At 36.0% G+C, this 23,918-nt stretch overlaps 2 protein-coding genes across 5 annotated transcripts; both read right to left on the reverse strand.

Annotated features, from left to right (window-relative positions):
- Positions 1-4,469: 4,469 nt before the first annotated feature.
- Positions 4,470-16,036, reverse strand: LOC126708893 (protein translocase subunit SecA, chloroplastic). 2 transcript variants are annotated; one of them, XM_050408891.1, is made up of 21 exons: positions 15,424-16,036; positions 15,042-15,114; positions 14,438-14,644; positions 12,357-12,460; positions 12,052-12,231; positions 10,585-10,803; positions 9,312-9,425; positions 9,103-9,216; positions 8,631-8,798; positions 8,202-8,377; positions 7,535-7,601; positions 7,259-7,405; positions 6,974-7,069; positions 6,820-6,888; positions 6,548-6,649; positions 6,212-6,463; positions 6,035-6,102; positions 5,599-5,716; positions 5,009-5,248; positions 4,716-4,882; positions 4,470-4,641 (listed from the first exon to the last, which is right to left on the reverse strand). In XM_050408891.1, exons 1-20 carry the CDS (start codon positions 15,829-15,831, stop codon positions 4,739-4,741), a joined length of 3,066 nt encoding a protein of 1,021 aa, XP_050264848.1. In that variant the 5' UTR covers positions 15,832-16,036; the 3' UTR covers positions 4,470-4,641; positions 4,716-4,738. The 2 variants fall into 2 exon arrangements, with proteins under 2 accessions (XP_050264848.1, XP_050264846.1); XM_050408889.1 differs by having other exon boundaries at positions 4,470-4,882.
- Positions 16,037-16,673: 637 nt separating this feature from the next.
- LOC126708894 (protein transport protein SEC23) lies at positions 16,674-21,931 on the reverse strand. 3 transcript variants are annotated; one of them, XM_050408893.1, is made up of 7 exons: positions 21,768-21,929; positions 21,463-21,638; positions 20,635-21,154; positions 18,109-19,929; positions 17,450-17,566; positions 17,257-17,328; positions 16,674-17,075 (listed from the first exon to the last, which is right to left on the reverse strand). In XM_050408893.1, the coding sequence occupies exons 3-7, from the start codon at positions 21,124-21,126 to the stop codon at positions 16,938-16,940; spliced, it is 2,640 nt and encodes an 879-aa protein (XP_050264850.1). In that variant the 5' UTR covers positions 21,127-21,154; positions 21,463-21,638; positions 21,768-21,929; the 3' UTR covers positions 16,674-16,937. The 3 variants fall into 3 exon arrangements, with proteins under 3 accessions (XP_050264850.1, XP_050264849.1, XP_050264851.1); XM_050408892.1 differs by having other exon boundaries at positions 20,635-21,609; positions 21,768-21,931; XM_050408894.1 differs by lacking the exon at positions 21,463-21,638 and having other exon boundaries at positions 21,768-21,899.
- Between the last annotated feature and the right edge of the window lie 1,987 nt (positions 21,932-23,918).

The raw sequence follows: 23,918 nt of genomic DNA on the forward strand, positions 1-23,918 counted from the left end.
AAATACAAGGTTTTCTCTGCCAAAATTCGTTCTACCAGCCTCCCTTCCAAACCCTCACGTAAAAAGTGTCCAAAGAAAATAAAACTTTTACTATTTTAATTTCCGTTCAGGTTTACAGCAGTAATTTGTGAGTTAATTTTGGCCTTCAAAAATTGATAATTTCGTAAAACTCAAAACTGGAAAGTTGTAGATATTTAAGTCACAGTTCCAACCCATTCAGCCTTGTGTCAATTGGATTTTTGAGGAGAGAGATACGCCCAAAATACTAATCAGTGCTTAAATCAGATTTTGCCTCTTTGATTTCTTTCCTTATTTGAAACTTCCAATCATGGTAGACGATCCAAGCACTCCAGCTGCACCTCCTTAGACATTTAAGCATGGTCCTTTAGCTCCACTTTAATTCTAGTTTGGCCTCCATTCTCTCACAAATTCCTGTAAACTTATCTTTCTCACATGATTTCCTAAAAGTAGAAAATTACACACAATGAATAGTATCTTATTCAAGAAATTATTTAAAGATAAATAATAGGGACTAATGCAAATCATGGCTTATTTATACAAATTAAGCATAGTAATAAGGAGATAACGCCCTCATAAATATATAACAAGTATACATTTTAAGGCGTTATCGGTTCTTCATGTTTATGAATTGTGAGAAACTAATACCATATTTTAATCTTGCTTTTCTTTTTCTTGTTTTGGGAGGAGAGAGACATAAAATGGGTATAAAAAGACTTATTTACCCTTCTTTTTTAACAAAGGTGGGTAACAGAGACTAAACGGAAGTAATCTCAGGTGGATAAAGTGTCAAAAATGAAACTAAGGGTGGGTAAGTTAAATTTGGGCTAAACCACAGATGAGTAATCTATAATTATCCCTTTTTTTTAGTTTGTGATTTGATGCTAGATTCGGCAGTGGTTGTGTGGGTTATGGATTTGGCATTTTGGGTCGTGGTCTGATGTGCTTCAGCGATGTGCTCCAGCGATTTTGTGGGTCTAGGTTTATGGGTCTGAGTTCATAGGTCTGGGTTTGTGGGTCTAGGTTCATGGGTCTGCATTCGTGGATCATCGACTTGACCAGCGTGGGTCGTCAAGTTAACCAGCATGGATAATCAACTTGATCGGTCTCATCGGCGTGGGTCATCGACTTGATCAGCGTGGGTCTCATTGGCGTGGATCTCTAATCGTTGTGGTGGTCGTTGGAATTATGGTGGCTAGTGGTCGGCGGTGGGTACAATTGCTGGGTTGAGACAGTGAGACTGAGAGGGAGAGAGGGAGAGAGAGAGACAGTGAGACCAGAGAGAGGATGAAAAAAAAAAAGGAATAAAAAAATTATAAAGAAATAATATTTAAATGAAGTAGTAAAAAAAAATAGAAGTTTTGATGTTTGGTATATTGTAAAATGAGGTGTTAAAATTTTAAAAGTAGTGTTTTGAAATTGTAAATGCTAAAATTTTTACAATTGTTGATGAGAATGCTCTAAGAGCATTCTCATCAAAGATTTCAAAAAAATTAGCATTTAACATCTCAAAAACCTACTTTATTAATTTTAACAACTCACTTTACAATGCACACAATATCAAAGATTTTATATTTTTTACCACTTCATTAATATATATATATATATATTATTCTCATTCTCATCTCTTTCACTACCAACAAACCCACTGCCGCCACCGCCCACAATCACAGCCACAACCACCACCACCAACCACCAAAATCAAAACAAAAAATAAAAAAAAGTTCATCCCTTCTTAAAATTTGTAGTATGCACCCACACACACGAAAACAAACCACACGTTTTTCTTCTACAACTCAACCTCTGGTTCCTCCTCTTCATTCCCATAGACACGGACACCACTTCCCTCCCCATCGTCATCTTCTTCCATGGCGGCGGCTTCACTTTCCTTTCCCCTCCCTCCTTCGCACTGTAAAACCAAAACACAATTCCAAAACCAAATCAAGACCCAAAATCAAATCAAACTCACCCCGATCTGAACCCACCACAAAACTGCAACCAAAACCTACCCCAGCCTCTCTAATGACCACTACCCCAGCAGCCTAGCCTCTCTGGTCTCAACCCCAGCCAAGAACACCAACCAAGCCAACTCAAGAATGACGCCTCAAGAACGCTGACTCAAGCTTGGGTTTTTGGGTTTGGCCATAGAGAGAAAAGAAGAGCTTGGGTTGAGGGAGAACCAGAAGAGAGAAAGATGGAAATCGCGTGTGAGAAAGAGAGAGGGTACATGTGGAGATTAATATATAATATTTGGGTTTGACACTCAACTACAATGTGCTGCTAGAGATAGTAGTGCACTATAGCTAGGTGTCAAAAAATTTAGCATTTGCCTTCTTTGATGGAGCACGTTTTTTGTGCTTAGAGCTATAAAAATAGCATATCATAGCATTGAGCATCATTGATGAGAAGGCTCTAACAAGGCCAAAATGCGGGGACAAAAACCCTTGGATAATCACCCCAGTCTTATATAAAAATGGAGGTCAAAAAGCTAAAAATTACAATTGGAACCCATTTCCATACACATTGGGGGTCGCATTTCTCTTTCTAAATTATGGTCTATGGGAAACTTGTCCACCAATTTGTAAATTCCTATTAGCTTCTTAAATATAGGAAAAAAATTTAGGGGTCATAACCAATTTTATCTGATCCCTAGATTTTTTATTCAACAATAATAAATTTTACCAGTTAAGTTAAGTAAAACCTACCCTAATCAACAGAGCTATCGTATTGTTTTTATTAGTAACTATCCATTAATAAAACGCATCAAAAATTCCACCATAAGAGCTACATGCTCCTTTTACTCTCGTTCCTGCAAAAAAATTACTCCCTTATTTTTCAACAGGGAAAAGAATTCCTATTATGCATTTATTTAGGCTACTAGCTCTTCTTCTTTCTTTCTTTTTTTTTTTTTTTTTCTTTTTTTTTTTTTGGGTTCTGAATAACCTCAATTGATGGAGAACAACACCTTTTGAGTAATCAATTAGGAAGTCTCACTGTGGGCCAGATGTCTCAAATTATTTGTGCAACATGCATGTATGTTTTTTTTTTTTTTTTTTTTGATAAGTGCTTAGAATATGGACCACGAAGTTTAACAATTCAAAGGCCCGAATAAAAAACCCAATTGGGTTTCACACCAGACCCTTAAAAACTTGGACCCTCTATCTAGGATTCTCAAGGCAACCAACTATGGCAAGTAGGAAGAAATCTTCAAAAAAACCACAGACATCTCAGAAGCAAGCTTTGGTTCCTTCACAGGAGCAAGAGTACGTGACTATTTTTTTCTCTCATGGGTGTTTCCCTGTTACTCTGTTCTTTCTCTTTGTTGTGTTTTTTGGTTCTCAAACTGAAACATTAACACTTAATTTGTGAGGGTTGATATATGATGCAGTTGCTACGAAGTGGAACGTCTGTCTGCTCAGTTCTATACAAAGGTGAAACTTCCATGAATAATCTCATCATTTTTTTTGGAGTGTTGTTTGATTTCACTTGTTATTGTTATTTTTTTATAAGCTCATGAATAAGCATTTTTGGTCAGCTAGATATTAAAAACATTGGCACCAATATATATATTCTAATAGTTTTCTTTAACTGTTGGATTCATGTTGTGCAATTTTCGTTCATGATTTTTTAAATAAACAAATATTATTAATAACTATATTAGAAAAACTTGATTATAAAATAAGAACTAAAAAAAAAAAAAAGTTAGATAGTAACTATGAGTTTTAAGTACATATAGAGCACTTATCACCCATTTTTTTATTTAAAAAAAAAAGTATAAATATTATTAAATAAGTTAATGAAATAAAAATCACATTCCGAAAATTCTTATTTTTAACTAATTTTTTAGTGGACTGAATGAACTAAACGGACCAGTGTGAACTGAACTAGACCAGAATGGACCAAACTAGACCTAATAGACCAAAGTGGGCGGAATGGGCATAAATGGACCATATATACCAAAATGGACCGAATTGGGCCAAAGTGGACAGAAATGGATCTACTGAATCAAAATGGACTGAAATAGACCAAACTAGAACGAAATGAACCAAACTGGACCGAAGTGGACCAAAATACTGCATATTGATATAGATGATGGCCAATTTTAGATATACTAGTTTTCCCACATATCTCAATCCTATTAGAAATAAAATTTCTAAATGAGAAAAAATTGGATTGAAATAAATTTTAAAGTTTTTTTTGGAAAAGTGCCATCCATCCTCTTAAGACTGTAGATAATGAGCATAATGAATATGCTCGTAATTGGAAATAACGAAATGTGCTCCTAATTGATAATAAAATTTAGATTATTCCTTTTAAAAAGTTTGTTCTTTTTCCTTGAGTTTAAGATTGACCAATGAACCGAGCCCAAATTGTAATACCTTGGATTATATAGATTAGATTAGATAAGTGTATATTGTGAATAACGCTTTCTCAGGTCATGACAAATGGAATTTGAGCCAACCTAGTAACACCATCTGGTTTAGGAGCACTCCAGCACAATGTTGACTAGGGGTTTAGGGGTTTCAATAATTATGAATTTTGAGTTGCTTTCAGCTCCTGTGCCCTTACAGTTCTTTTTCTTGGTCTGCATCATTTTCACAAGGGAAAGGAGATGGGGGGGAACTGTTCACAAAAGGATGAGTAACAATTAATGACTCATTTACAACAAATTCAAGGGATAAAATAAAGCTTTTTACTTTAGGAACTAGTGATGTAGGCCTTATGCAGTAGCTTGGTGGTCAGCAGCTGATGAGGAAGACTTGGCAGCAACAACTGGTTCAGGCTTATTTTTATTTCTACCAAGTTTGCTTGATTTTTCATTTTGTGTTTGTTCCTGATTCTTGTTTACCAGCACTGGTTGAAACTGCCAAAAAAATAAAAAATAGTAACCAAAACGAGTCAAAAACAAAGACAAGAAGATCAGTAGGTATATTTAAGCAACATGCAAGGGTAAAAAATTGAACATATTAATTATAGATCTAGCACAAACCTGATATATTGAATATATTACATTTCTTCTTATCTGTGCCATCATCTCAAGGAAGAGATTATAGCCTTCAAGTTTATACTCAATAAGCGGATCCCGCTGTGCATAACCACGTAAGCCCACAGCCTGCTGAACAAACTTAATTGATTGCAAGTGTTCTTTCCACAAACGATCAATGTTGCTCAAAACTAAAAATCTCTCAGCTTCTTTCATTAAGCCTGGAGCTTGTTTCTCCACAATATCCTAAAACAGTGTTGAAGGAAACAATTTGAGAGAGGGAGAAAAAAGGTAAAAGAAGGAAAATTAAACACATGCTTGATATTTACAACCCAGATATACATGATAAGCCAGGACATTGAAACCTTGTGGACAAAGAACAATTCACCCCCCCCCCCCCCCTCTCTCACCACACTGGAAAAGGCCCCAAAATGCAGCCTATAAATAGATCTAACAGTATTCTGGTGTGGCTTCACGTGTTAGCAATACTGTGATTATAAGCAGATGTATTCTGTAATCTGATGATGTTTTAAAAAACTAGGATTTGGACCTCTTTAAATAAACTAAATTCATTTTAAGTAGACTAAAATACTGACTCTCTTCTTCAAATATGCTTCACAACCACGACGATGAAGGTAGTCCTGCAATTCCTCGTAGCTAGAACACTCACTCCTAAGTAAATCTGGGGTCAGATCATCCAATAGATAGCAATACCTGGAACCACAGTGATATTTTTGTTAGAAAAATTCTTTTATATTGCCAAGTAGAACAAGGATATCCAACAGACTTTGTAGTGTAAAATGAAAATCATTCAAGCAACTATCACTTAGGTAGAAAGTAGTACTCAATTTTAAAACTCATTCATATGTCAGAAACCAAAAGTTGTCTGAGATTATTTTCTAACTTAAATATATCGACCAGATACTTCTATTAGAAACCAAAAGCTGCAACACAAGACAACATTACTGAGTATTAATTGAAAATGCAGTATGTTTTTTCATTCAAGCAAACAAAATTAAGGATGCCTCTTACTGTTTAAGTTTGGCAATCAACTTTTCGAAATCCCAGCTTTCCTTTGGAGCATCTGAGCCAATATTTGCCTGTTTATTATAAAATTCAATAACAAAAATACTTCAGGATCACATACATGTTGATTGCGCTGGACCTTTTTTAAGCAAAACCCTAAAATTTTACATCTTTGAAACATACCTCTACGATATCATCCATTGTCAATTCAGCATATTCAATTATAAGAGATTGGAGATTATCAGATTCAAGGGCTCGTCTTCTCTCTGTATATACACGATCTCTTTGACTATTTAGAACTTCATCATACTCAAATAATTGCTTCCGAATATCAAAAAAATAATTCTCCACTTTCCGCTGAGCTTCATCTAGAGCTTTGGTCAGCATCTTAGACTCGATTGGTAGGTCTTCAACTCTAAAAGCCCTCATTAACCCCTACAAATGGCAAAATCCAGAATGTTTAAAAACTATATCTCAAAGTAGCATTCGCAACTATCCTACTGCAACCAAAGTTCAAACCTGAATTCGATCTCCACCAAAAATCCGGAAGATGTTATCTTCAAGACTTAAGAAGAAGCGCGAACTTCCAGGGTCCCCTTGCCGGCCGCTTCGACCACGCAGCTGTACAGATACGTATTGCAAGTTCAATTTTTATACAAGTTCTAGAAAAGTAGTCTCATGTCAAGAGTATGTTAAGAGAAAGAGGAAAATTTTTATTCAACTAAAGTACGGAAAGAACCCTGAGGTAGATGGATGATAGATACTTAAACGAATTTGACTAAAACTTTAACCTGATTGTCAATTCGACGAGATTCATGGCGCTCTGTTCCCACCACATGAAGTCCACCGGCTGATACAACCTAGGGATATGGAGATATATGATAATGCAATCTACACAAGAAAACAGAAGCAATGTAATTTTTACTTTAGTAAATCAAAACTTACCTGCTTCCTCTCTTCCTCGGTATAAACCTTATATTCCTTAACTACTTGTAGAAAGGCATACCGCAGCTTGGCTATGACTTCATCTTGAGCAGGCCCCTATGAATGCAGACATATAATATTAAATTTTCAGTATTATAGTGATGTGATGATTCTTAGCTGATAACAAAGAATAAGACAATTTCAAGACATACATGAAGAAATCTCATATTTGCAATCAATTTTCAATTTCTGTTATTGTTAATATGCTAAAAATAAAAAATAAAAAAGAACCTACAACAAGTTCACCTTTTCACAAGAATAAGACAGCCGCTCCTCTGCTTCAAGCTCACTTAAAGATCTCTGACCCCAACTATTGACAGCTAGGTCTACAGCCTCCTCAGCCAACTTGGTATTCTCATTTGATAATTTGCACGGGAATAAATTTTCATTCACCTGGAAAATTATACAACACTGAGTTCTAGCCTTCTAGGACAATGTTGAGATTTGCAACCCTTTTTAATCAAATTTACATGCTACTGTGAGAAACAATTAAATATACCAAGAACAAAACCAAAATCACACCTTCCATGTCTTCTTTGGAGAAGGTTTCTTAACTGATACAAAAACTCCTTCGGCTGGCGTCACAACTCTGCAATTATATTATACTGAAGAGAATGTAACGCATGTTTTAAGACATTATAAATCAAACACAGATGTAGATTGTTTCAAATTAAAACCTCCTATATGCAAAGAAAACTAGCACTGACTTGGGGTCCAAAAGTGCTCTTTCCCATATAGTGTGATACATGGGTTAAATGCTCCTCAATAATGGCAAACATTATGTACACACTATGCATATGGCACATGCAGTGTTAATGAATAAGTTTTTGAATAAGTGATTTAATTAAACATTTATAAATACAGCAAGAGTACAAAAAGTACAACTAAGAATTACAAATGAAAATTCCAGGGGTGGGGGGACCAAACAACAACTATTGCAAAAACAATTTCATATAAATGATATAAACTAAGATATATAATACCAGTTGACTCCAGATGCTTGGAAATATATTTTCCACATTGAATTCATGTTTAGTAGGTGACACTTAAAGGCACAGAATGCTTCTATAACAAACATCTGAGTAAAACTGGTATTCAACAATATAACTGCCAGGAGCCTATGCAGCAAATGCATGCCAGGTAAAAACCTTTAGGAACAAAACCAATTATGAAGAAGCTCAGATGATACCTTGGCATAAGCATCTCACGTAGCTTCAACCTTGCCATAAATTCTGCATTACCACCAAGGATTATATCAGTCCCACGACCTGCCATATTAGTAGCAATTGTCACAGCCCCTAGACGACCACTCTGCGCTACAATTTCTGCTTCTCTCTCCACATTCTCTGGCTTTGCGTTGAGAACCTTTAAGATGTAAATGTCAATTAAAATTCTCAACATAAAGAATACATAATACAAAAATTAGATTAAGCCATTAAGCCTTATTCTCTATACATGAACGTTGGTTAATTTATCAGCAACAGAGACTGCATGACCATGAAAATGGTCACAAGTGAAACACTTGACATCACACTTGGTTTTCATTGTAAAGTTTTTTGCATGTTCAAATTCTCTTAAGTTATATATCTCTTATCCCTAAAGACAAAAGCTATCTCACCTCATGGGGGATTCCAGCTTCTTGCAACTGTTCTGATAATGAATCACTCTGCTCAACACTAGTTGTTCCAACAAGCACTGGGCGACCTGTCTTGTGCATTCTAGAAATCTCTACCACAACTGACCGCCACTTTCCCGTAGTTGCCCTGAAAACGACATCAGACTCATCCTGAAAGAAATTAAAGAGAAAATAAGGAAATTGACTGACTTTGAATGTTTAAATAAGTTGTGTATGATGCATAGAACTCACATATGGGCTAGTTTTGAGACTTTAAAATAAAAATTTTATAAAAAATCACCACTCCAATTACTTAATTGTTTAAATTGAAAAGAAAAAAGGTCTTGTAAAATAAGTCTTCTTTATTTTACCCTCCATATTTTGGCAATCAGGTTTTACAATCTACATCGCAATGAAAACCATCAGCACTATAAATATGCTACATATGGATGGCATGGTAGGATCTAGAAGTTACCTTTCTTATCATAGGCTTGTTTGTAGGCACAATTGTAACTTTAAGCTTGTATATACTCTCAAATTCTGTACTTTCAGTTGCTGCAGTACCAGTCATTCCACAAAGTTTAGGGAACTACAACAATGCAAGGAAATATACATTAGGAAGTCCGAGAGAATAAATTTCCACAGATGCTTCATCTAATGTATTGAAACATAAAAAGCTCCAACCTGTAGAAAGAAGTTTTGGTAGCTAATTGAAGCCAGAGTTATAGTCTCATTTTGTATGGGCAAACCTTCTTTTGCTTCAACCGCCTGGTGAAGCCCATCACTCCATCGCCTCCCCTAACAAAAAAGACAAGTAAGATACCGCTATGATTTTGTGCCTTGAGAGACCAACAGCTCCCTTTTTACCCATGTTTATTCATACCCTTCAGATTTTTGTTCATGTATTTCTGGTCATGAGTAATATAATAACAGTAGAATGCCTACAAGACCAATAATTTCACCGACAAACTAACATCCACACATAAAAATATAGATCCTTGACTTATAGGTTGGCATTGGCACAGCAAAAGTTGATCATTCCATAATCTTATAATCCTGAATATAGGTTGCTATAAACAGCTGACACAGGCAGTGCAATCAAGAAGAATTGTCTTCTACTGAACCTACACTCTCAAATAACCTGTATACTTCATGTAAACTTAAATGCACAGATTCAGTACACACAGATTTACTAATCCTCTAACCCAAATCTGGTGAATAAATCAATGAAACAAAATATTTGAAGATTAGCGTTATTGCCAATGATATAAGGGAGCCTCTAGACGAAGGACCAAGTCATAATGACTTCCCTTTGTGGGAATAGCTGCACTGCATCAATAAACATTGCTAAGATTTAGAGAAACTGGTGGTTAAAAATGTAGATATGGAAAGTCTCAGGAATTTGAGGGGAAAAAAATTGTTATTATGATATGAGAAAATAAATCACTCTATGTTGTATCTATTGAGGGCTTTGTAGCTTTATATTCATATAATATACTGCAGGTTAAACAGAAAGATTCCGACCATGAAAGAGCAAAGCAGCAGGAAAATGCACAACCTAAATAATTCTGTATAGTAATACCCTTTTTTCTTGAGAAGTTGTCTATAAGTATGTGTCTGAATAAGTGAAGTAAGCAAACCTTTTTTATGGGTAAGTTACATACATGCATGTTGATCTTGGACCCCACAACCTCACCCCTACCCCATTTTTATGAGAAGAGGAAGTGTCATTTGAACTAGAGCTCATTGACAATTAGTTAAGAAATCAAACTTGATGTCAAAATTTAATATTTTTCCAAAAACCTTCACAGAAAGGGCAACATAACTTCCATGAGAAAGTTATTTCCTTTTCTCTGGTAAATGGATAAATGAAGGAACTAATGTACTCAATTACATGCAAAGTGGGATAGTTGCATAAAATTTTTCTTTGCAATGTACAGAATCTAGATGAAGTCACCTGCATAACGCGACCGGTAAACTCATCCACAATTAAAACCTCCTTGCCACGGATAATATAGGTTACATCTCTAAGAAATAACTCCTTTGCTTTAATTGCGTTTAGAACATATGATGCCCACTGTTCTCGAGGATCATACAAATCCTTAACACCCAGAATTTCTTCAGCATCCTCATAACCCTGTTCTGTTAGTAGAACTGTCTTCTGCTTCTCATCGACCTATAACAACCTCAGTGAGAAAAAATAAAAGTTTCAAGAACATAATTTTCTCCTACTCTAATCTACAATGCATCTACTTCTGATCACTAGAAACCAGACAAGTAATTTTTGCACATAAACGAAACCAAACTCCACGCCTTGTGATCCAGAAGCAATGCTACCTCTAGGTTTGTCTCAACTAATAACAATAAAAATGTAAGCCTTTACAACAATACTGTTTGCCCTGATAACTGAACCATGATCCAGAGGCATCACTCTTAGTGCGCATGTTTGAGTTACATTTTTAAACAGCAAGCCCAATTATCTTTTTTCAAGGTATTTCATAATAAGAATTGTCAAAGGAGCAACAACAAATGGGTGATATAACTAAGTTATTGAGAATGAGCTCCATGCATGAACATATACATCAGAAAGATTTGAAAGTAAATGGAAATGATGATGTGGCATATTCTTATAAATACAGCACATACATATAGTGAGGACAAATCATTATAGATTACATCTTAACACATAAAACAGAACTAGATAGTTCTCCAAAATATAATCATATCATCTTCCTCATACTGCCAATTCTCATATCCTCCTGTAATCAAAATCCTCATTTAAATATGCTACTATTAAGAACAGCTGATAAAAGAACCAATCTTTTTGTTACAATTCTATTTTATAGTAAAATGTTATAAAAAAAATATAAACAATAAAACAAATCCCCATGACCCATTGTGTTTTAGACCGATATTAGTTGCATGTGTCCATGTTCTAAATTAAAATTAAACATCAATTATGGATACATCAACAGCATGTTTGGTACATGGACAAGTGTTATGGAGCTATCTATGCCTGACACAGGGCACAACTCCCCTTAAGAAGTCATCATTCCACTGAACAACCCAAGAACCCAGTACTGTATGCTGTTGATGTAGACGTGAACAATGCAAAGACAATTCACAAAATACAAATTTAAGCCCAAGAAAACTTCATTTTGCTCATTATAATTTTATAATTATGCCAAAATCAATCTAGATAAAGGAAAGGGGCTATTATATTAACATTTGCAGTCCATTAAACAAACTAAAAAAAGGATTGAATTAATAATATAAAATCCATCCATTCAGCATGAGTGTACAATCAAATTATGTCTAGGGATTAAAGAGATGACTCCAACGTATCATTTCTAGGAACAAAGAAATTCATAAGTTGTTAAAAAGAAGCTTTTTGTTAAATAGAACATATGCTTAGCAGTCTTACAGTGTAATGTATATCTCGTTCAAAGGCTGCAGCTATTTTTGCAGCTTTATAATACCGATCACTAGGTTTTTCCGCAGGTCCAGATATGATGAGAGGAGTTCTAGCTTCATCAATAAGGATGGAATCAACCTCATCTATTACACAGTAGTTGAAACGCCTCAAAACAAGCTCCTCAACACTCTGTAAGTTGCCAGAAAATACCTTCAGCTAGGGTAGAAGTGGATCCAACAAGATTTTGGATGAATTGAAGTTTATACAATAAATTGATAATTGTATAAAACAGCACATAAACAAGAATTACTTTCCGTGGCAAGGTTGTCTCTCAAATAATCAAAACCAAGCTCACTATTGGTCACATATGTGATGTCACATAAGTAATTTTCCCTTCTTTGTTCACTTGTCATGTTCTCTGCCACACATACATCCACTTGTTAGGATACATTGAAAAGCTAAATTGACAAACCAACTAGCAACACCCCTTGACTAGTAAAAGAGAATACTAAGCCCCAAATAAGAAGACAATTGCGAAAATGCATATTGATACAGTTCAACAAATCAACAAGAAGCAGCCAACAAGAAAAAACAATACAATTTTGAAAGAAACAAATATTTGAACAATCAAAAAGCGTATTAAACCATACAAGTTAACTGAATAAATAAAAAATCTATAGCTAAGAATAGGAACAATCATTAATGTCTATTAAATGGAGAAGAGAAGAAAAGCAGATAATAGAATCAAAAGAAAAGTGATCTTGAAACTAAACACTTTTTTTCTAGTTAGACGCTCCTATCAATGCAATGAAAGAACCATCCCTTCCTATATGTTTGTCCTGTCAGATAGAAAGAAATTTAGACCCCAAACAGCCATTCTTTACCACTTTAGGGGGTGAGGGTGAGAGGGGTTTACATACAACCGAGGCAAAGTGATTTATGATTGAATCTTAGAGGCATTCTGATCATTTGTTAGATCCAAGACCACAGCCTATTTCAGGTTCACTCAGAGCTTTGGCAACCACCATAGGAGGTGTGATGTACATGCACCCATTTCAAGGGGGTGCAACACTTCTCAGTTTGGGCCTCATATTTATCCTATCTACCATGTTCATGTAGTGGCACGATGTTCTATGTGAATCCACGTTGGAAGGACAAGCAGAATTTCACACTTTCCAATTTCCATTCAAGAGAGAGAGAGAGAGAGAGAGAGAATAATTCTACTTCCAGGCCTTTAAGAGTACAAAATAAAAATCAGATTAAAAAAAAACATCTAGTTGAAATTCTCAAAGCAATCCAAATTCTGGGTTTGTTTTGGTTAACAATGTTAGATACAAACAAGATCAAGAGGGAATTGAAGAATACAAAAGCTTTGAATGGGCTAGGAAAGAGTTTATCCCTAAGTTGGGGTAAGATCATCTCAGAAGAAAACACAGAAAGGGAAAAAAAGGAAATGATATAAGAAGCTTTCAATTTCTCATTTAGCAAATCTTTCCATTCAAAGTGCTTTGTAGAGGACTTGATATAAACGGAATAACATAACTTTTGGTGGAGTAAAATGAGGTTAAGTCATAGACTAATGAAGACTAACAAGAGTAGCTGGTTGTCTTGAATTTCTTCAAAAATAAGTATTCATAAGATAATGAAGTCAATAGCTTCCTTCAAGTGTGTCTTCTTAAGCACCTATCCACCTCCTCCCCTTAACTGAGTCAAAGGGATCACTTCCGAAGCAGTCCAAGTACAAGAATATCAATAAAGGTCAGAATCATGCTTTGACATCTATCCATCAAACCACTATGGCACAATGTATTTATGTTATCAGTCCACTTAGGGATTTGTGTCAAGACATGTACAGCTTCCTTATTTTATTTCACTAACTATAAACCACTTATGAAAATCACATAGTACCCAACTACACAACTGTGCAAATTTTTCAACAGAGTGAAACAAATTTCCAGAATTTAGTAAATAAATTACTCGCTAGTACATCATCTGATTTGAGAACGTATGTCAATAGCTAGTTTGAATAGTTATTGGAACATGCCGCTGAAGCCAAAAATCAAGGGTGACTCTAGCAATGATGTTTTTGTGGAGGAGAGAGAGAAAGAGGGCAGGGGGATAGAGAGAGAGCTTCAGTAGATCAGGTTGGTTTGCAAAAGATTTTGTGATCTGATTCCTAAACCATCAATTAACGGTCAAAAGAAGAAAATTATACTTTAAAATTCCAGAAGAGTCAAGCACTTAGCACTCAAACAATTAAACACACAAGCTTTAAAATGATCATTTGTCCAGAAATATACATGTGAGTTTCCATCCATCTATATAGAAAGCAAGTTAATAGATATTAAATGACATGGAATATGGAATATAATAAATATAAAAGAATGAGACATACGCTGTATTAGGCCAACCTTCAATCCAAGAAAACGAGGAACTTGACCAACCCACTCGCAATCTCGTCGAGCAAGATAATCATTAACAGTAACAACATGCACTCCTTTTCCAGTTAATGCATTTAGATAAGCTGGTAAAATAGCAACAAGGGTCTTTCCTTCTCCAGTCCTCATTTCAGCTATTTCTCCCTTATGAAGAACCATGCCACCTACATAACCAAAGTTTAGGAAACATAAATTGGCTAGTTATGAATACATGCACACAAGCTTAACAGAAGGACACAGAGAGTCGTACACTACTCACAAGTGTTGAGCTCTAACGTGGACACTAGGAGACCAACACAACCACCCCTCAAATCTAGATAAGAGATCACTTTATGTATGTGAAATGCTATGCATCAATAATGAGAAATCTGTTTTTCATGTGTACTGAAGTTTGACGAACCATAAGGAATAGTGTACAACAAACAAGTCAACATATAATGACTTCTTTTACATGAGTGTTAAGCGCACTAGTGATGCAAACAAAGCTCCAAATTGCTTGGCACTGACCAAAATGATCCCAAAAAGGAGAGAGAGAATAGAAATCATACACAAACAGCGTACCTATCAGTTGGACATCAAAAGGACGAAGGCCTAGAACCCGCTTTGAAGCTTCTCTAACAACAGCAAATGCTTCCTGCAGTATAAATTTTTTCGGTCATAACCAAAAGCAACAACTATTTTAACTATAACTGGGAAAACAACAACTAGGATTACATTACATATAATCTTAGAAACACTGCAAGCAAAAGAAACTGTAAATAATTGACCTTGTGACCAATTAAGAGTGAGGGGCTCCACATACAATCACAAAACACTTAAAAATTGGCATTCCAACAGACTAAATAAATAAAATTCGAAGCCAACCCTTTTCAGTTTCCACAAACTTACATAATTATCAGTATTCAAAAACAAATATATACCTGACTGAATATTCAAAACTTACAGGTAAAAGGGAATCTAAAGGTTCACCCTTCTGTGCTCGTTCTTTCAACACCAAAGTCTTGTCCCTCAACTCCGAATCCGACAATGCCAACATCTCAGCTTCCAATCCGTTGATTACATCTACAGTTGAAGCGTACTTTTGCCTAGTGGATTCCCCAGTATCATTCCCTTTGAAAATCCCACCTAAAAGTCCTCCCAAAGAAGCCATTGCAAGGGTCCTCTTGCCCCTACTACCTCCCAGTTTAATTGTTTTGGCTCCCACATCGAAAATTTGAAGGTACTTTGAGGACCCCACATGGGAGATTTGGTGGTAATCTTTGTGGAAGTGAAGAAACTTGGAAGAGAAAGGTGAAACTGAGGTGGTGTTGTAGTGTTTCACTAAAGGTGACTGACATATAGGTGAAGCCATTTTTAGCAAAAACTAAGATATGGGTTTGATTGGGTTTAATCTAAAAACAAGGATTTGTGTCTACAGAGAGTATAAGAAGTTGCAGCGGAACGTTATGGGAAGCTCCAAATTTGCCGGTACTCTGTTTCATGCTCTGTTCTGTTTAAGTACAGAGGAGAGGAGTTCTGTTTTCAGTTTGTGAGAAGTCTGAATAGAATTTGAGAAGATGCGGATAAGGTAAGAAAGGTCCTTTTATACGGTTGGTTGTAGTTTACGACGACAAAAAGGATGACATATATCATGCCGTTTAATTTCAACAACGTGAAGTGTGCGATGTTAAAGGACAACTGAGAAAGAAACGGTGGAAGGTGCTACGTCGTTTACAGAAAAGAATGCCAAAAAAAAAAAAGAGATACCCTTGTAAAATGTACTTGGTTGGTATCCACTTATGTGGTATGAGAGGATGTTACAAATATCCATCACATAAGATTTCGTTAATTATGAATGATACTGATAGGTGGGTTTTGAAATAGGATATAATCTATTTACCATATATATATAACTTATGTTCCAAATTAAGTGGATTACACAACACATATATTTCCCTTCTGTATCCCTATCCCAACATGTCCAATGCATTAATGCACTAGACACAAGTCATGTCCCTTTCCCAAGTTCAGAGAGGAAGTACTTTGATTGATCACAGGCACAGCTAAATCAGCTTTCATTGCCTCATATCCATCCTGAGCTTGAAAAACCTACATGGTTACAAGATGACTTTTTTTTAAAATAAGACGATATGACTTTTATTTTATTTTAAATAAGACAATATGACATTAACTGTTATTAATTTAACAACACGGTTGGATCAAGAAATAAATCTTTATTACTCTGTCTTAGCATTACAATTGAGAAACTGAATGAGAATGATCTTGAACTCTTCTAACTATAAATGTTTTTTTTTTTAAATCAAAAATTCCAGGGGTGGACACGAAGAATATGAGATGTAATCAATCTGATCACCATTACCAACTACATTAATTTTAACAGTGAGAAAAAAAATTTTAAAAAAAGGGACATGACAAAGTTTCCCATTGGTGATGAAACGATTCAGACTCCCATTCTTCTTAGCTTGGTTCTGGTGGCACTGATTTCAAACTTCGCATCCACTCACAGAAGCTAGGATCGTCAAAGTGAAGAAAATTGCTTTTCAGCTTCATTCGCTGTTCTGTTGTCAGACTACGAAGCTGGGGAAATCTCGCTTCCTGCAACAGTATGCATCACCCAAAAGTTGATTATCAAAAAAAAAAAAAAGGCATTACCCAAAAGTTGGATCAAGTATGACAGTTGATGTAAAACCCTGAACTGACAACTCAATATGCTGCACAATTAACTAGTTGGAATCATGATATAAGAAACATTCTATCTCTCTCGCACAGCCCTCACCTGCTCGTATGGAGGATCCTTATGGGCAGGTATGAGTCGAGAAACAAAATACCGAGCCTGAGAGCTCCCCTCCTGTTTCAGGGGAAAAAATTTCCAAACTATTAGATTCATTTTAAATTTTGGGCACCAGATGGAATAGAAAAGGAATACAAGGCAGACCAAAAAATATAGCATGAACTATAAGGGAACAAACCTTGAAAGCAAGGATACGAGGAGCAGGAAATCGCAATTCAGTTATCTCTTCAGCCAATGTTCTGCAAGCTGCCAGAGCAGATGCACTTCTTCCTTCGTCAGCAGCAAGTTCAGCACCCTGAATCAACCAACAAGTGGAACTGTTCAACCAAAAAATACTGAAGAAAAGATGAAATTTCACAATGAAAATAGTAAATGGGGAAAGGCTCAACCAATACAAACAAAGAAATTTCTCGAGGCTGTAGTGGTGTTAATGAAAATGAAACAGATATATATACAGCCTGAATAACACAGTTTCCTCCATGAATGTCATCATAAACATAATAGATGGATCAAGGAGCAAGCACACTTTTACATGTGATACTACTACTACATAGCCTAAATTGCGCAGGATCGATTTCATTTTCCTTTCCAAGTCAAATAAAAACAGTAAACTACAAAGCAGTCTACCTCCAGGCCCCAATCCAATAAGAAAATTCAAAAGTAACAATTCAGAGATGAACATTTACGGAGGCAAAGAGAGAGAGACACAGACAGACAGAAAACGGGGGTGGGGGGACTTCAACAACATAGGACATATAAAAAAAAAGATCTGAAGCATCATGATCCAAATTAAAGATGCCACAGTAAAATAGCAGGAAGATGAGTTAAGTGACATACCAACCAAATGAAGACGTCTGTGCCATGGTCAAGAACAACTGCTGCATCTGACTGCATAGCAAGGTCATGAGCGGGCAGCTCTTCAAAAGTTCCCTTTTCCCGGTGCATTAGACAACGAGGCGCTACCATACGAAGTGAAAGGTCAAATGATGCATTCAAAAACAAATACCGCAATACAGACCTCTCATCTTCATGACCAATAATACTTCCCAAAAGTGGGCCCCTTCTGAGATGGAATAAGAGCTCTGGTAATAAAGAGAGCTCTTTGGGGAACCGATAAAGCTTTGACTTTGGTATTTGGGACCCAAATTTTAAAGCAATGTCTTTAACTCTTTCATCTATTGTTGTTCGCATATCAACTGCATCAGAAGAGTTTTTGGCTCGCAAGAGGGTCCTCTTGGCAATAAGAACTGCTGCCACTTCATCTTGAACACTCTCAAGATATGCTGAAACACTATCCACAGTAGGCAATCTAACAGTAATTACTCTGGATATATCAGCTTGAAACATATTTGAAAACTGAACTGCAAACTGAAAAAATACATAATCCCTCTTAATATCTCTTTTAGTTTCCATGGAGACTGAGAAGCTCTGCGTTTCTTCAACACTAAGCATCTGAATATATAGAGAAGAGTCATTCGTATAAGTTTCATGAGTATCTAAATGAGCCTCTTCACCAGGACCCACAACTTGAGTTATAAGAATATCATCAGAACACCGTATTTCCAACAAACCATGGGAACCTACTGCCCTGCTAGATGCCCTTTGTAAGTTTACGCCAAAGGCTTCTCCAAAGTCATCATGAAGAACCAAAACTCCCCCAGAAGCTTTTGCAAGAGGCTGCAACACAGGAACTCTAACAGGGCATGTTCCAGCACACAGAATGTCAACCACTGTATTGTGTCGATGAGCCTCCTGACCTAGTTGCTCCATCCATTTCAATGCCATCTTTTCCATATGAGGATAATTTGGGTGACTAAATGAATGAGGAACAGATCCAGGGCCATAAGTATTAGGTCCACCAGCGCACACAATAATCCTGCTATTTCCACCTGACCTCTTAACTACCCCTCGAGACAATTCTGCTGATGGCCCTTGAATTATTGCAAGAGCAACCTCAACTGCTGTACCCAAGCACCGGTCTCTAGAAGCTTCTGGAAAGTTCAATTTGTATGGTCTCATTGATGAGAATACGGCGTGTGCTACAGGTAGTGAAGCATGCATTTGTGACAAGTATATGCCACTTCCATAAATCAATGCTTTCAGTTGCTCCTGAGTTGGTGATTTGTCACCAGGAAGAACATCAGCAGATGCAACCGACTCCTCCGAAAAATCATACACTGATACTGTACGGCCATAGGAAACAATTCCTAATTTTGTTGACGGGTGAAGTGAATCGACAAATGCATGTAGGGAGCTCTGTAAGTGCTGAAGGTGCGGTTCATCTAAGCACTCATCTATGACAAGAACAATAGGTGCAGACATTCTTGAATCGGAAACTGGAATAAAACCAGGTCTATTGTTACTAGTTTGAATATAGTCAACCATAGGTGATGACAGTTCTGGAAAGGTACGAAGAAGTTCCTTGTTGGGAGCTATATATTCACCCTGGCTTCCATTCAGTTCATGGCATATTACACACTGCCACTGGCCTGAGCCAATTAATATTTTGCAGTAGAAATTTACATAGGCTCCACAACTTTGGCAGCGATGGGGATCATGTTGTATTACTTGAGGACCTGATGAAATCTCCCTGCCAGGAGAAACAAGTGCCCCAAAACCTAAACTAGGTACGTTTGCTAGCTTCTTTTGCTTCAATACCTATTTGACAAAATTTTTGGGAGAGGCAATTCAAATAAATTATAAACAAATGTGGCAGAAAAAGAAAATTATTCCAAACATACATAATGTTAAAAGCACCGAAAGATATCTACTTGAGTTAAAAAGACAATAAATTAAGAAGCAAGTACACTTCAAATCCCCTGGTGTGTTCATGTCCTGCACGGCAGGGACACTTTTGCATGTGTGTCCTCAATATGTTGAGAGAAAAAAAAAAAAAAAAAAAATTTATTGAAATGAAAAATTGCTTTAAGTATAGATATGTTTTTAAAGATTTTGATAGTTGTTATATATTTTGAAAACTAATAAATAAACATGATACATGCCTATAAATTAATAAAATTGACTATATATATATATATGCATATTAATTCACTAATTTACTATAGTATTTCCACTGTGTCTTGCCTAAATTTTTCAAGAATTGCCATGTCGATGTCTCTCATGTTGTGTTTGTGTCCATGCTTCATTTTTATTTTTTATTGTTGGGGGTGGGGGGGGGGGGGGGGGGGGGGGTGGTGTGTGGTGTGAATGAAACCATAGAAGTAGTTACCAGGTGAAAGAAATTAAATTCACAAATAAGGTTCCATTATAGACACCAAAAATAGATACTAAGCAGAAAGAAACAGTTCCTCATGAAAATTGATGCCTTGGTTTTTGAAGCAGAGAGAACAAGATAGATGATACCTTATGAGCTGAAAATAGAACATATGCTGAAGCCCCAGCTGGCGTCAAGTCCAGTGTATCATCAGAAACTTGTTGCTGCAACTCAACTGATCCATTTGAAAATTGGGGAGGTGAAGATGTTGGCAATGACGAGGCTGAAGAGAATGCAACTGGCTGAGGAGATGCAGGTGAAGAGCGGAAAGGCACAGCAGCAGGACGGACAGGCGAAGTGAAGACAGGGGGTCCAGGGGGAGTGCTTAAGTGAGGAATGGGACTTCCCATTTTGACACCATTGGACGGAGATGGTACATTTGGGCTTTTTATTGAAGACGAAGGAATCTGATCTTGTTGTAACTTTGGTGGAGGAAATCTGGGCGGTGTAGGGGAATTCGATGGTGGAGGAGGAGGAGGAGGAAGAATTGGATTTCTCTCACTGTGAGGATTCGATATGTCCGGGTTTGAGGGAGTGATAGAAACAGAGTATCCAAGTGAAGGTGGTGGTGGATTTGCCATTGAAATTCAAAGCTATCTTTATTGAAAACTGAGCAATAAAAAGGACACAGAATCAAGAACCAGACTTTATGGCAAACCACAAACAATTCAATCCCAAACAGAGTCCTAGAAAGAAGATACAAAGGCAGTACTTTGAGCATGCAGGAAAATTCAGTGAATTGCACCAATCTCAATCTAAAGATGATAAAGAAACAAGTACAAAGCACTGATTCACATGGATCTTATTCTAGCCCCGATAAAGAATTAACAAAATTAAATTCTTTGATCAACTAAAACCTCAAAAACAACCTAAACCCCCAGGAATTACAAGCAACAAGAACGAATTTTGATTCATACCCAGCTGAAGAAATCCACATCAGAGTCAAGAAAACGATCAAAATCACCAAAATTTCACCTCCCCAGATCAAATTCAGGCCAAAAAAATTCTGGGTATTGAATAACACCCACTCATTTGGCCCTCAATCCCTTCACAATTGAAGCTTCCTACACAATCCCATCCAATAGAAATTAAACTGACCAACAAAAAAAAAAAAATCACAACTTTGAATTAAACTAATGTCAGAACAAAAAGGATCTAGGGTTAATCAATATGGGATATCACATTATTGAATGAATTAAGCTGAAAAAATAAAATAGCGTACCTGAGAGAGACAGATAATTGTGTAGGAGAGAACTGGTTTGAAAAAAAAGAAAAACAAGAACTCAAAGAGACCAAACGATCTTTATATATTTTGACTCTTTTTTACGCTCAGTTCTTGACTTGTTTGGTTTTTTACTTTTTTTTTTTTTTTTTTGGGCTGTGCCTGCTATTTTCTCTCGTTGTAGATAGACAACAATACCTTGAAATTGTTGGGTTTTTTTTTTTTACGGTTTTACTTTTTGTGATTTACTGATTTATTACCTGAATACAAATGCACTGTTGGCATGGCTGCTAGTTTTGATTGGATGATTATGATGAGGTGGGAATTTTGTGACGTGTTTAAGGAAAACAAGTGAAACGATGACGTTTATATCTATTATTTCATTCCTTTTTATTTTTTATTTTTATTTTTTTTGAGCTTGTAATAGGCGAAACCAAACTAGATTTTCGAAACTTTTCTTTTCCTAATCAACGAAAGTTATATATCTACCATTTTATGGATCCAAAGGTTAGCGATTGATTTTCTGATAGAGAGTTTTTAATAGAAAAGCTTTTTTTTTTTTTTTTTTTTTTGGAGTGTTTGATAAATTACATTGATAACATGTTTTGATATTGTTATATGGTGTAAGAATTAATCAAATTGATGGAAGGAAAAAAAAAATTCAAGTGTGAGGAATAAGAAAAAGTGTTTTGTATCCCTATTATCAAAATTAAATCTAAGGTAGGGGGATTTGGGCTTCACCAAAAATTGATTTAATTCTGACAAGTGGTAGAACAGAGGACTCAACAGTCGACATTGATCGTGAGCACCATCAAGTTAGTTCTTCATTTGATTGAGTCGATTTTGGTCAAAATCGAGAGAGGCGGCGGCGAACAAAATCTCATCGGATCCAAATGGATTCAGTCTATATCTCAAAGAGATCTCGCAAGATATATCCCATATCTCGATGTGATGAGAGAGAGAGAGAGAGAGAGAGAGAGAGAGAGAGAGAGAGAGAGAGAGAGAGAGAGAGAGAGAGGACGAGAATGGCAGTTTTCAACAATATTTTGTTAGTTGGTCCGGTTTCCATCTAGTTTCAAACCTCTAACCCACCACTCGACTCATTCACATCAGTTGCTAATGTTGGTAACTCCCTGCCAACTACCTCTTTGCTCAGATTGAGTCAATTCAAATTTGGGTGGTGTCAAATTGGAAGATTCAATTAAATTAAATCAATTCAATTGGATTGTTGTTATTATTATTATTATTAGGTGACATTAAGTTTTATTTTGAAAAATAAGTATGAGTATTTTTGTCCATTCATTATTTATATAAAAAGGTAGAGTAATGCACTAAAGAGCATTAATACAGCTTGATATTTTTTGTTTTAGCTTAAAGTTGTTCTCCAGACTTTAAATAATGATAAGAATGCTCTTTAGTAAAAAAAAATTTAAAAAAAAAATGCTTTTGGAAAAAGATAACAAAGATTTTTTTTTGGGTAATGAACCACATTCAGTTGCTAAAAAAATAAAGTAGTTGCAAGCAAAGTTTATTAGCACACAACTCATATATATATATATATATATATATATATATATGTAGAGACACGTTTTGCAGCCCAAGCCCAAAGTGTAAGAGATATTAGCCCAGTGAGTCTAGTACAATAAATTTGTAGAGAGTGAGTCAAAAAACTAGTCCCTAATGAATTTAACAACGGCTAGTATGAATTTAGAAGATGATCAAGTAAGAACAAGGAACATAGAGCTGAATGAATTCACTATTCGAGGAGGTTAGTTCCAATATAAATCAATTGAACAGGTTACAAATACAACTTTGATTGCTACAGTGTTTTTCTCTATGAATTTTTCGGATCCCTATCCATGGAGGACCTCTTATATTATATAGTTCTCTTTGGAAGATTTTGATCCTACACTTGTCAATCATTTGAGCCACTACTTGAGTGCTTGTCCCATCAGACACCCTTTCTGGCTTTCTGTGAGTTGCGGTAACCAAAACAGCACTGTTTAGGGGTCTTTTCCACATAAATGCGGCTAGAAGGTTAGCTGCAGGGCATTCAATGCGGTGGTAGTAGCTTTCCCTTAGATATTTTTGAGTTCTCATCCTTCTTGTGTATATTCATGATACATGTCCCTATCATTAGAGCTTCCTGGA

The sequence above is a fragment of the Quercus robur genome, chromosome 12 (genome assembly GCF_932294415.1).
Source record: "Quercus robur chromosome 12, dhQueRobu3.1, whole genome shotgun sequence".
In the NCBI taxonomy this organism is placed as follows: domain Eukaryota; kingdom Viridiplantae; phylum Streptophyta; class Magnoliopsida; order Fagales; family Fagaceae; genus Quercus; species Quercus robur.